This window comes from Phyllostomus hastatus, unplaced genomic scaffold, assembly GCF_019186645.2.
Source record: "Phyllostomus hastatus isolate PE091 unplaced genomic scaffold, TTU_PhHast_1.1 phas_contig_150, whole genome shotgun sequence".
NCBI classification, from domain to species: Eukaryota; Metazoa; Chordata; class Mammalia; order Chiroptera; family Phyllostomidae; genus Phyllostomus; species Phyllostomus hastatus.
In genome coordinates, this window is record NW_025333611.1 from 14,806,168 (window position 1) to 14,819,267 (window position 13,100).

General features: G+C 39.6%; 1 protein-coding gene across 2 annotated transcripts in view; it reads left to right on the forward strand.

Moving 5' to 3' along the window:
• Positions 1-1,104: 1,104 nt before the first annotated feature.
• Positions 1,105-13,100, forward strand: part of CLINT1 (clathrin interactor 1) — a 57,182-nt gene continuing 45,186 nt past the window's right edge. For both annotated transcript variants that reach the window (XM_045819492.1, XM_045819503.1), the window contains exon 1: positions 1,105-1,323. In XM_045819492.1, coding sequence (XP_045675448.1) covers positions 1,283-1,323 — 41 coding nt within the window. In that variant the 5' untranslated portion in view covers positions 1,105-1,282. The remainder of the gene's footprint in view (positions 1,324-13,100) is intronic.

A 13,100-nucleotide genomic window follows, 5' to 3' on the forward strand; every position in this document is an offset into this window, starting at 1 on the left:
CCTGGCAGCACTTCACTTCTTCTTTGTGAACCAGTCTTTGTCTGTTCCCTTCACCAGGGATTCTTTTATTGCAGATGTTTCTTCTACAGCTAGCTTCTCTTTCACGTTCAAAATTCAGCTTAAATATACTGTCCTCAAAGAGGCCCTAAATATTCCCTAATGTTATTTTCCTCCAACATCATTCTCTTTAATATTATTGCCTATCTTCTTCACGCATTTTCTATCTGCAATGTCTTAAATGTTTCCTTGATTATTTTTTCCCCAAAAGACCCTTAAGACCCAAGAGAGCTGGGGCCTGTCTGGCTTGTCCCCAGCTGTATTCTCCACTCATGGCACATAGAAGATGCTCAATAAATATTTTTAGAATGAAAAGAACTGTAAAACTTAAGCAGCTGGACCAAATGAACTTTAAGGATGTTTACAGCTTTAAAATGAACATTGTTGACAATGAGTACGTGGAAAATGAAATGACACCAACCATTTCAATAAAACACCGAATGCAGTGTGTGTATGTACTTGTACTTATAAGAATATAAACCTGCTCATTTCTGGGGCATGTCATAGTGCTGCCTTTCTACCTTTTGCAATGGAGGGTGAACTGAGTTTCTGGGCTTTATGATAACGTATCTGACAAGGATATCAGATAGCTAAATATGAAACCACCGTATCATAGAATTGGAATAGTTTTAGAATACAACCTCTTCAATTTGCAGGAAAAACTAAGGCCCAGAGAAAGGAGTATATTTGGACACTTAGAACCAAATACAGAGCGGCTTCTGTCGGTAAGGAATACATATACCACTCACATTTCCGTACATTGTTAACCGCAACACTTAACATTCGAACCACTGGGTCTGCAATTTGGGCGTGAAGGACGTGTTAAAGCACAGATTGCCGTGCCCCACCCCCAGAGTTTCTGGTTCTGTAGGTCGCTGGGTGGGGAAAGGTGCGGGGTACCCGGGTAGTTGCAGAGAAATCTTACCAACCTTAACACGCCAATTCAGTTTACACTACTCCGCGCCGCGTGCAAAACTACTAGTCCCAGCGTGCCCCGCGCGCAGCGGGCGGAGCATCGGGCACTTCCGCTCCACGCAGCGCCTCTAACCTCGCGTCTCGACGTGTCACCGGCGGCGCCGAGGCTGTGGCTGGAGAAGGAGCTGACTTGGGAAGTTCGAGGCGGCGGGCGGCGGCGACCCGGCCTGGATCTGCCCCGGCGCGGAAGTGATCGGGAGTCCGTGCGGAGCGGGAGAGGGAGGAGGCGGCCCGGCCCGCGCGGGGCACGATGTTGAACATGTGGAAGGTGCGGGAGCTGGTGGACAAAGCGTGAGTATCGGGGGGCAGTTGTGACCAAGGCCCACGCGGGGAAGGGGGGAGAGGGGTACGGGGAGCTGACCCTGCGCACCGGGCGGCCCGCGTCACGCCCCCCGGCCCGGCCAGCCTCATCATGGCGGCGGCCTGCTCTTTCCCCGGCCCTGATCCTCGTCCGGATCCGCGAGACTGGGAAGGGACTCTCCTCGTTTCAAAACATCCTCTTAGCCCCCGTCGCTCCTACCCAGGCCCTACTTACTCTGTTCCTACCCACGTCCCCCTAGGCACAAACCCTTGGGTCAGGAAAGGGGGCGGGGTTGCCCAGAGCTGGGTCACTGCCCTGGCAGAGGACTGTCTTGGCCCCAGGCAGTACGCGTTGCCTCTTGGGCAACCGCGAAGGTTTGAGGGTGGGGGACGCAGTGCACTGGCCCTTGTGTCCCTCGGGTGTGGTGCAGAGTCCTTAAGCCTGGTCGGGATAGATCCTTTACTTTGCTGGGTTTCTTTGATTTCCTAATGAACCTGGAGTGTTGGAGTGGGTGCTAAGTGTAACAAGTGGCCATTGTGGTCAGGCTGGAGTTACCCAAGAGGAGACTCATCCTTTGCTTTTCTAAGTCCAGTGAAAGTGGATCACCAAATAACTTCTTGTATTTCTTTTTCTGTTTCCTTTTCCACTGCACTTCATTTTTGGAGGGCCACTTGTTTCATTTGGTTTAATTAACAAGTCATTAAGAAATTTCCCCTAAAAAAAGAAAACAATTCAGGTTTATGTCCTGTCGTTCTGCGTTTAGCTTTCCTGATGGGTAAAATGACTAATACGTAGTTGATTTCCTTTAAGACTGAAGTTATAACTTTAGTATCTTACTGCACTAGGAAAACTTAAACACTTAAGTTGATTATATCAGATATAACAGTGGTTAAGTAAGGTCTTCTAGGCAGGAAATAAAGTTTAAGAATTTAACCAGTCTCTTCCTTTGGGGTTTTACTGAGTATGCAATAAGTGTGGAAACAGTTTATTTGTCCACAACATCCCACCTAAAATTAGGAACTGTGGATGACAAACTGTTAGGCTTTCTGACCACAGAAAAAATAATTAACAGTGGCTTGGGTGATGTGTCAGATAGAACTCAGAGTTTGACCATTCTTCAAATTTTCAAGAAGGTAGTAGAGTGCCTAAGGAGCAAAGGTTTCAGGAGCTGGTTTGAGTGCTGTGATGGTGAGAATTCACCTCAGAGCATCCCGGTGTTCTCAGGCACACTATGAAAATGATAGATACCTCCCTACCTTGGAATGCTAGCGTGAAGGGCTGATAATGTTTAATATGTTTAGATCAGTATACTTTTGATAACCACAGCAACTGTTCTGCATTGAGAGTGAGGTGAACTTTGTTATGAGAGAAGCCCAATCTTTGAAAAGTGATTTGCTTTAATAATATTCCTTTATCAGCTATTCATTTGACCATTAAGTCCTCAGACATTTATTTTGGGCTTATTTTGCTATTCATAAACTCTGTTTTTACTTTCCAAAGATAAAATATTGCTTCTTTCCCAGACCTTGTTTCATTGGTTGCTTTTTTCATATATGGTATAAAGACTAAGATACTAGCATAAACAGTTTTTTAAAAGCCCAAATGTTTCTAAGCAGAAGAAACCACTAAGAAATACCTGGCTATCGTAAAGGACTGTCTCTTTTCAAGAGACAGAAATCAAGGCAATATTCCTGCTGGTGGTATTCAGTTTCATTGTTTGTCTTTATCACCTGTGTCACTAATCTAGTGCTTTAGGTTAAATTTGGCATGTAAGTAGTTATCAAAGTCATCTAGTAGAAGAGCTGTTGTTGAAAAATAACTTCTACCTTTGTACTTCCCAATTTAGAATGGAGACTTGAACCAAGTTATTCAAGAGCTTGTAAGAATGTTGCCACCAAGGGCTTTTGAAAGCTTTCCTGGGTGCCTGACACATGATATTAGGACTAGAACATGAGGTTACTTTATTGATGTATACTCAGGCTTTAGTTTTCATCCTTCACTGGCAGAAGAGAATGTGCATCTCACAGAAACGGTACCTGTGGCACCGTGTACAGGAGGACTGTTCGGCGCACAGTGCCGTTGGTGGAGGGGAGGTGGAGCCCTAGAATGGCTGCTCTGGTTTTCACCGGGGTAAGGTGGTTTTCACCGGGGTAAGGTGGTTTTCACGGGGGTAAGGTGATCGGGGAACTTGCGAATGAGGAAACAGTGAAGTGATTCAAGGCTGCTCTGAGAACTTAGGTTAATACGATAGAAAGGGCATTGGTTTGGGTTTTGGGGACCTCAGTTCAGATTTTGACAGTGCCTTTTAGACTAGCCACATGTATCATTGGAGGCAGAACCATATGAATCTCCAGACCGTGGTTTCCTTATCTGTAAAATGAGGGACTGGGCTTGAGTATTGATTTTCAACCTTTTTCATCCTGTGGCACACCAAAAAAATGCATTTTTGCTGATCTGACCAAAAAAATAGTTAGAATTTTGATTCATTCACGCTAGATGGCTATTGTGTTGGCTGTTTACATTGTTTAATATGATAATCTAAGGGAAGAAGGTCTGTACCCCTGACTAAATAGTCAGGTATTACATGTTTTGAAAATCACTGGGCTAGAGTAAGACTTTTTCCCACTTCACTGGCTATTTGGAGACATGAATTTCCCTCGGTAAAAAATTGGAACTAGTATTTCATAATAGCAGATCGATTTTGGAAAGTCATTACCCTTCAGAGATAGTTTTGGTTTAAAAAGGACATTTTTTAAGAGAGTGGCAATCAATAGATGTTATATTTAAGTGCTTTGTGCAGTAAATAAGTGCAAGCCATGACTCAGGAAAACTAGGACCTTTATTTAGTGCATATCCCTACCCAGTGAGTTTGACTTCAGAAAGAAAGATGCACTCTTACAAAATGTGTTCCTGGAGCTCCTGTTGGATCCAGCGTGGTGGTGGTTCTTAAGTATAGTGATATATGGCAAATACTGGCTTTTGAGACCTTTAAGACGTACAGAGAGTGGGAAGGTCTTTCCACAATTGTGGCACCTCCTGGTGGTGCTAAGTAGCTGTTTTGCAGAACAATGTGGACTGAGGAGAAGGAGATAAAGGCATAGGTCAGCCAGGGCTTGCAGTGCCAGCTTCCTCCCACTTGTCCTCCAGTCGCACAGAGGCCGCTGTGGCAGGAAAGGATAAGTGGCACCACTCCCACCAGCTGGGACCGGCTTGACCATCGTCATCCTGTGTCCTGCCTCCCTCGTTTGAGGCTGTAATAAAATTGGACACTCTTGCATTTAGTCACGCCATACTTGATATAAATTGAAAGTCGCTGCAGTTCTGTTATATTTTTTCCTCCCAAGTTTGGAAACAGGGTGACATGGTATAGTAGTAGATCAGAACTGCTCCTTATTCAAGCCTGGCTAATGGTAAATCTGTCTCATCAGTGGCTCCTGCTCTTTATATGGTCGTGATTCAAACAGCGCTGGCCAAGGTCCTAAAGCACCTGCCGTTGATAGTCCATTTCCAGTTCTTAAACATAGTCTGCATTTCCCCCCGTAAGTTGATTTTTGTTGGTGTTCTGTTCAGTTTGCTTCTTGGAATGTAAAAGCAAAGACTGTCAGCTTTCTAGTCTTCCCGTATCAACTTTTCTTTGAACCAGTTGTAAATAATTGTTATTGCTGAAACAGTAAGTTGATTATCCTTCCTTCTAGTAACTAGACAGAAGTAGATTAATAAGAATTTAATTCCAAAGAAAGATGAGTTTAATTTATCTTCTGCCAGCATTTCTCAGGGGTGATTTTCTGTAGCCAAAATTAATGTTTAGTACTACTGTCCAGATGCTTTTAAGAAGCACTTAACTGCTCCGTTTTCCTGAACCCTTTAGTATTAGCTTACAAGTAGTTTTTCGTGTGTTTACTGATACATCTGCTAAAGGTACTAGGCCTTCTTAAGTGCAGCCTACTAGTACTCCTAATTTTTACAGTGTAGCTCTACAGTTGAACCTTTTTCTATGCTCTTGTGCTATTTTCTTACGTATTTCCAGTGTTTAACGTTTCCTTTAAAAAGAATACAGGCAGCTTAAAGAACGTCTTTTAATCTTGAAGAAATTTTATTTTTTTTATATATTTAGATCTAGACTCCATATCTAGTTAGAATTTATTAGTTTTCATTATGCAAAATTTCAAATACATGTATATCCAACAATGGAGGGACTATTTGTGTACACACGAATAGCTTCAGCAGTTTGGCCAGTCATGCTCCGTCCTCACTTCTACATAACCCTCCCGCTCTGTGTTGTTCTGAAGCAAATTCCAGATACCATACCATTTTGTCCATAAACTTACCAGTCTCTACAAGGTAAGGAGTCATCGTTTATTTAAATCATAACCACACTACCACTACAAAACCTTTTTTAAAATGATGGTTACTTAATATCAAATGTCCACTCAGTTTTCATTTCTTAATTGCTTCATAATTCCTTTTTGACGTTTCTGGTTAGTGGGTATATCTCTTGATTCTCTCACTGTATAGGTTCAACCTCTGCTTTTCTTTCCCCTTGCAATTTATTTGTTGAAGAAACATGGTTATTTGCCTTTCCCTCAGTCTGCATATTGGTAATTGGACCCCCATGAGGTTATTTAAATATTTATCTAACCTCTGTATTTCCTATAAATGGATCATTGTATCTAGTCATTTTGATCAAATTGAAGTTCCAATTTTTGAAGAGCAAAATACCTCATAGATTCAAAGTACATTTTTTGGTACTAATAATGGGTCTCATGTACAGAGTTAACTCTTTTCTGTCTCAGCTGATGTTACATAACATTCTGGGAAAACATATTTAACTATTTATTTTTTGTTTTTTTAAGGTGGCACTTCATGGGAGATTTCCTTGTTTAGCCTAATTATGCATTTTTCCATCCAGGCATTTCTGGAGTACTTTGCTGGCCACACACACTCTGTTACTATACACAGCCCCTGTAGATGGAATTCGTGGATCTGGGAAGTGGTTTGTGGTTCAGAGGTCAGAACTGGATTGAAATTGTAGGTTTGCTACTAAGAAACGATGATCTTGGGCATTGGAACAGTATCTCTAGATTTCCCTCTCTAGAAAATGGAGATGTTTATTTTACAGTCCTTGTGAGGATTAACTACATGTGAAACACTTAGCATAGGACTCGACATAAAATAAACTCTTGAACCACCTACCTACCATTCTCATTATTATTTTATAATGCACAAAATAATTTTAACATCTGGAAAAATCAAAGGAATGTAATATGGGAAAGAATACAGAAAATATTGTTGCCAGACTAGATTATTGAGAAGTATAAAAACTGTGTATGTAAGAACTGTCTTAATTCATGTATCATTGCTTTCCATGGGTGCACGCTCCTTAAACCTTTCACCTGAGTAGGCGTCTTAACCCTACATGTAGGAAAACTCATATAAATATCTCTATTGTGTGTGCCTCGTGTTGTGTTTATTAGCAGATTGTACATGCTTCTACTTTAGTATTGTAAAGCGTATTACAAAGATAACTCTTCTGAAAGACGTATTGAGGAATAAAGTCTTTGGAAAGACATATTGCTCCATCTGCTCATTTTTTCTTTTTTCAGTTTTGGTTTATATTTTCTCAAGATTTTAAAGATACTGCTAATGTAAACATTTTAAAATATAAAAAGATGTACTTTTTGAAGGAAATTGAAGTTGATAGTTTACCCTTAGAGAGAGTGAACAATATCGAGAAAAAGAACCCCCTAAGATACGTTACCAAACTCAGGGTCTCTGACGATGGTTGAACACTGTGTACAAGGAGAGCACATTGTGGAAAGGACTTTGCGATTATGCAACCCAGTCTCTCCAACCGACAAGAAATTCTTTTTGGCTTACCAGAGCCCGTTAGCCTGCAGATCAAATACAGGTAAAAGAATATAGTGTATTTCCATGTTGGAACCAATTTATAGCTATTTATGACTTGTGGGTAGATTTAGCTAATGAATTGTTAAATATGAGTGATTTTGTTACTGTGCAGCAATAGATAGGCATGTTTTATACTTGAGAAAAGCCTAGTTAGCCAATTATTTTTTAATGTTTCCTCTTGGCATATGAATTTTTTTAGTTTCTAAGTTTTTAGGAGAGTATTTAATTCTAATATAAATAATTTTTTAATAATTTCCATATAAACTCACCGTTATGTGGTAAATGTGTATACATGCTTTTGAAATGGTTCGCTCAAAAATTGTCATACAGGTAGCCTTACATTTTTATAGTAGAAGTGATATGCATTGAAAAATCAGTTTCTTATTTTCCTTGCCATTTGTTCTCATGCATTAGCAAATCATTAAAGAACAATGCAAATAAACATAGTGAGTTCTTTTCTATTTTTCTCATATTCATTTTTCAGTTGTCATCTGTTAAAGTGACTTAAAATTGTATGATTGAAACTTTTTATTTGCAATTAAACCACCATGGTTAAATAATATCCTTACTTTGATGTATTTGGCTTATAAGTTTGGTACTGAATGGGCTTTTGAGGTAAGACTCATTTCTCATGAAGCTAAATAAAAATTTCAACTCTATAATTTGCTCTCCACACAGTAACAAGAGTGATTCTGTAAAAAATACTGTCAGATCTACTCAGAGCCTTCCCAGTCTCTTCTCATCTCCCCGTTTACTAGCCTCTCCATGATCTGGCTCTCCGAGGCCCCCTCCGATCTCATCCACTGGAAGGGCATTCTTCCAGTGTCCTGTACCTGTGTAAAGTAGCGTGTGTTCACACTCTGCACTCTTCCCCTGCGTTCTTTATGTATGGAAATTCACATGCTGCCTCTGGGAGGTAAGCTTGGAGAGGGCAGGGGCCTCGTTTTGTTGGTGCTGCGTTACTAACTCCCGGAGCAGTGCGGGACATGGAGTAAGTGCTGAGTAAATATTTTTGAATGATTATCTTAAATTTGGTAAGTTGATTTATATTACCAAGGAAGTCATTTAAGTCCAGATATTTCTAATAAAAGCTAATAGTTACTGATCATTTGCCATGTGCCAAGAACAGCGGCGACAACATTATTATCTTCAATTTATTAATGAGGAATCTGGCCGCAGAAAAGTCCAAGAACTTGCTGGGAGTAACACATCTAGAAATAGACTTTAGATTTAAATCTAGATGATCTGCTTTCTGAACAAATACAGTTTTTACTAACTTTTAAAGGATATTATTTAAGTAAAAATTTGTTGTATTTCACTATAATAAAGGTGAATTCTAGTGCATACCTTATATAAGTTTAAAATTACTTGGGAAAAAATTATGATACTGAAGTTTCGAAGACAGATTCAGGGAGAATGTTTAGTTTCTTTTTTTCCCTTTTATGTTCCTGTCATAAAAGTTTTCAGGCCTCTTGCAGTAGTCTAATAATTGTGTCCTGGAAGCCCTCAGCAGAAAGGAAGCTAGTATGTTTCCGTAGGTGAAAAAGAAAATTGTGGCTATTGTAACAAAGATAGTCATTGTAATTAATTCTTTTTAAAAATGTGACACTAATGAGCTGTATTAAATGCTTCAGAATGATTGGACCTCTGTAACCAGCTTTCACAACCTTAATAGGTTTCATTTAATCCTGTGATCCTTATATGGTGGTTGGTTTGCTGCGCCTGCAGTGCTGTGTCAAATTAATCTGTGAGTTAAATACAACTTTCCCCAATTTTACTTAGGTTCAAGCTGGATAATTTAGGAATAATTTTCCGTAGGCCATTATCTACCTGTCCAAGTAGTATATTTTTGGCATAGATTGTAAACATTTAAATGTTTGCAGTAACTGAAAACACATTACTGACATCCTTACTGATCTTGGCCATGCCTTGTAAGGGCCCTTCGGCGACTGTGTATTAAATACCAGCCATGAGCCCTGTAGAGCAAGCACTGTGAGATGAGAGCCAGACCTTACGGCCCCAGTGGCAGCCTGTGGTGCTGTCAGGCACATGGAAGACATTTGAATCTCTTGGGAATGCTGCAAGATGGTGTGGTATCTGAATTTGGGGTGAAGGGTATAAATGCTGTGGAAATTTAGAGAATGGAAAGAGTTAAAAGACAGCAAAAGCTTCATGAAGGAGATATATCCTGGTATTTAAAAAATGTCTACTTGCTGAGAGGATGGTGAGGCCAAGTCAAGTATAGAACATGGAGCGAAGATCTGAATCAGGTCAGATGATGCAGGCTCACTGATAAGAACCTTTGGGGGGGTGTAAACACAATACAACATACAGATCACGTGTTGCGGGATTGTACCCCCAAAACCTATGTAATTTTATTAACCAGTGTCACTTCAGTAAATTCAATTAAGAAACAAAGACCCTGTTCTCAAATCCAAGGAGCAGGGTAACATCAGTGAAGACCGTCTGAGAAGCTGTTCTGTTGCAAAATGGGGTTCCCCTTCTATACCAGTCAGTTCAGATTAAGTAATTTGAAGTGTGGGTGTTTGTCGGGTTGTATTTTGAGAGTTTGAAGGGAAATAAATTATGATGGTTTCAAAATTTTAGCAGTGAGAGTCTGGAAAGCATTTTTTTTTTTTTAATGTCAGAAAAGTTGAGTCTAGTTTTGGGGATTTGTAAATGCATTTGTGTAAATCTAAATTTAATCAATCACAAGTGAAAAATGGAGAAAAACTATTACTGGCTTAATTTAAACAGAATATCCACTATTTAAGTTTACGTGGAGGTGGTTATACAAACTTATTACTGTTAAAGTGCAGGATTTCTCATTTTTATCATTCCATTGGTAGGGTTTTTCAGTTATATACTTCCAGTTAAGTGTTTGATATGTGGCTATGCATCTGAATTTAATCAGGAGTGAGGCAAACCTATAATCCAGCTGTATAAGATCAAGTATTTGTGTTTACAGAGATCTGATAGTCTCAGTGCAAGACTTGTCATCATTTTATTATTCTCTTAGGAGGGTTTTATGCTTTTTTAAAAAAGTTTTAACTTCAGTACTTTTAGATTTTTTTTCCATGAAGGAGTCATTTAATAATGCATTCAATAAAACTACTTTAATTGGAAAATTTAAATTGGCCATGTATTTTATTATTTTTTAATTTAATTAATTAATTTATTTTCAGAGAGGGGGGAAAGGGAGGGAGAAAGAGGGAGAGAAAGATCCATGCGCGTTTCTCGCATGCCCCCAACTGGGGACCTAGCCGGCAACCCAGGCAGGAAATCAGTCTGCTGACCTTTCAGTTTGCAGGCCTGCACCCAATCCACTGAGCCCCACCAGCCAGGGCGAGTGTCAAATATTTAAAAAGATAATTTGTAGTGAGTACGTCCAAGCTGAGCAAATTTCTTTGGGTTTCAATTAAAAAAATTTTTTTAATTGATTTGTGTGTGAGAGAGAGTCAGACAGATACTGATTTGTTGTTCCACCCACTCATGGATTTATTGGTTGATTCCTGTCTGTGCCCTGACAGAGATCAACCCTCAATCTTGGCTTATTGGGATGATGCTCTAACCAACTGAGCTACCCAGTCAGGGCTCAATTTTATTTTTATTTATTTATCTTTTTTAAAGATTTTATCTATTTAATTTTTAGAGAAGGGAAGGGAGGGAAAAAGAGGGAAACATCCATGTGTAGTTACCTGTCATGCGCCCCCTACTGGGGACCTGGCCTGCAACCCAGGCATGTGCACTGACTGGGAATCTAACCAGCAACCCCTTGATTTGCAGACTGGCACATAACCACTGAGCCATACCAGCCGGGGCTCAATTTTATTTTTAAATGAAGGGTAGGGAGGGGAATTTGGAGGGGAAGAGATATAGGTAAAGAGACTTTGTCCACTTTCGCCGTATGAAATAAGGACAAGGTTTACCCTCCACGACTGTTAAGAGAATTAATGAGTTAATATGTTGTGAAAATGTTTACCATTGTGTTCTCAGCAAATTCTTGTTCTTTGCTTTTGTTTTGGTTATTTAGTTTTGTCATTGTGAGATAGCTTTAAAAAGCTGTAACCCAAAATTAAAAGATATGTATGAGCAAAGACTGTTACTCCCTAGATTAGTTCTAACTGTAGTGGCTCCTTTATCATACCAGTAAAAATGATGATTGGAGTCTATAATGCAGGTAGAACTCTTATGCCTTACTCGTTTTTTAATACGTTGTATACTTGATCTGCTTGTCCCTTAGATATTTGATCTGCTTGTAGAGCCAGTTTAACATAGGGTATCTCTTGACAGAAAAAAACATCACACTGTGCTTTCTTTAAAAACAGTGGATTTACTAGAAAAGCAAAGAACCTGTGCCAGTGGCCTTAAGCAGCTGTCACCAGCAGGAAAGTTTGTTTCACAATTAAACTTACACATAAAACAGTGGGAGTTTGAAACTGCTTTAAGTACCAAGTATGAGCGTTTGGGGTTGTTGATTAGGAATAATATTCCCATACTTTTAAAAAAAAAAACAGACCATGGGAATTTAGGCTTTTAAAATTTATTAGAGATTGCGTTTTAGACCCTGGCCAGGTGGCTTAGTTGTTGGGACCATCATCCTGCACACCAGAAGGTCGCAGGTTCAGTCCTGGTGAGGTCCGTTGAAAAGGCAACCAATCAATGTTTCTCACATGGATGTTTTTCTCTCCTTCTCTCTCAACCCCCGCCCCCTTGCTCTCTCTGTAAAATCAATCAACATATCCTCAGTTGAGGATTAAAAAAAAAAAAAGATGAAGTCCATATTTAAAAAAAAATAAGTTGCATTTAAGGAACTTACACTTGAATTGATAAAGTGTACCACAGGATATACAGTTAAATCTGTGATGACTCAAATTTGCAAAACAACTTAAATGTTTTACATTAAATATTTGACTAAAAGTTTTTCTAGCAAGTAGAAATCGGTGTCCTAGTTATGTAGAGTCATAAATATACTCAACTGTTGTACTAAATACAACATCTTGCTAGCTTTTGTTAACTTATCATTAGATGTGATAATAGGTTACTGTTTACAAGAAAACTTGTAACTACAACAATCCTAAGAGCTTCATCAAGGATGTTTTTATTGTTTCAGTTGAGTAAAATGTTTAACCTTTATGATTTTTTTACTCAAATAGTTAGGACTGCTTGATATGTGAACATGGTTGAGGGGTTGGTTGCTGGTATCCCAAAACAATAAGATTTGCTTAATTTATCCTGTAGTCCCCCTCAATCCATGGTATATATGTCCAAGAACCTCAGTGGATGCCCCAAACCATGGTACCCAACATACAAAATACAGATGGGTGTCCAACCTGCAGCCCAACACAAAATCGTAAATGTGCTTAAAAACTTTTTTTTTGCTCATCAGTTTTTGTTAGTGTTTGCATATTTAATGTGTGGTCCAAGACAACTCTTCTAGCATCTCCCAGAGACACCAAAAGATTGGACACCCCTGCAAGTACAGAGTATCTTATTGTACTGTACTCAGCCTTTTTCTTGTGGTGATGACACATTGCCTCTGTGATGAGACGGAGTCAGATAAATGATGTTGGTATTGTGACGTAGCATTAGGGTTACTGTAAGGGTTACTTGAACCCAAGCACTTGGATACCCAAGACAGTCCATCAGTAACCGAGATGCCTACTAAGTGACTAATGGGTGGGAAACATCAGTGTGGAGACACAGGACCAAGGGATGATTCATGTCCCATCCTGGACAGAGCTGGACAGCGCAAGATTTCGTGACGCTACCACAGCAGTGTTCAATTTAAAATTTACGAAATGTTTGTTTCTGGGATTTTTCATTTAATGTTTTTGGACTGTGGTTAACCACAGCCAGC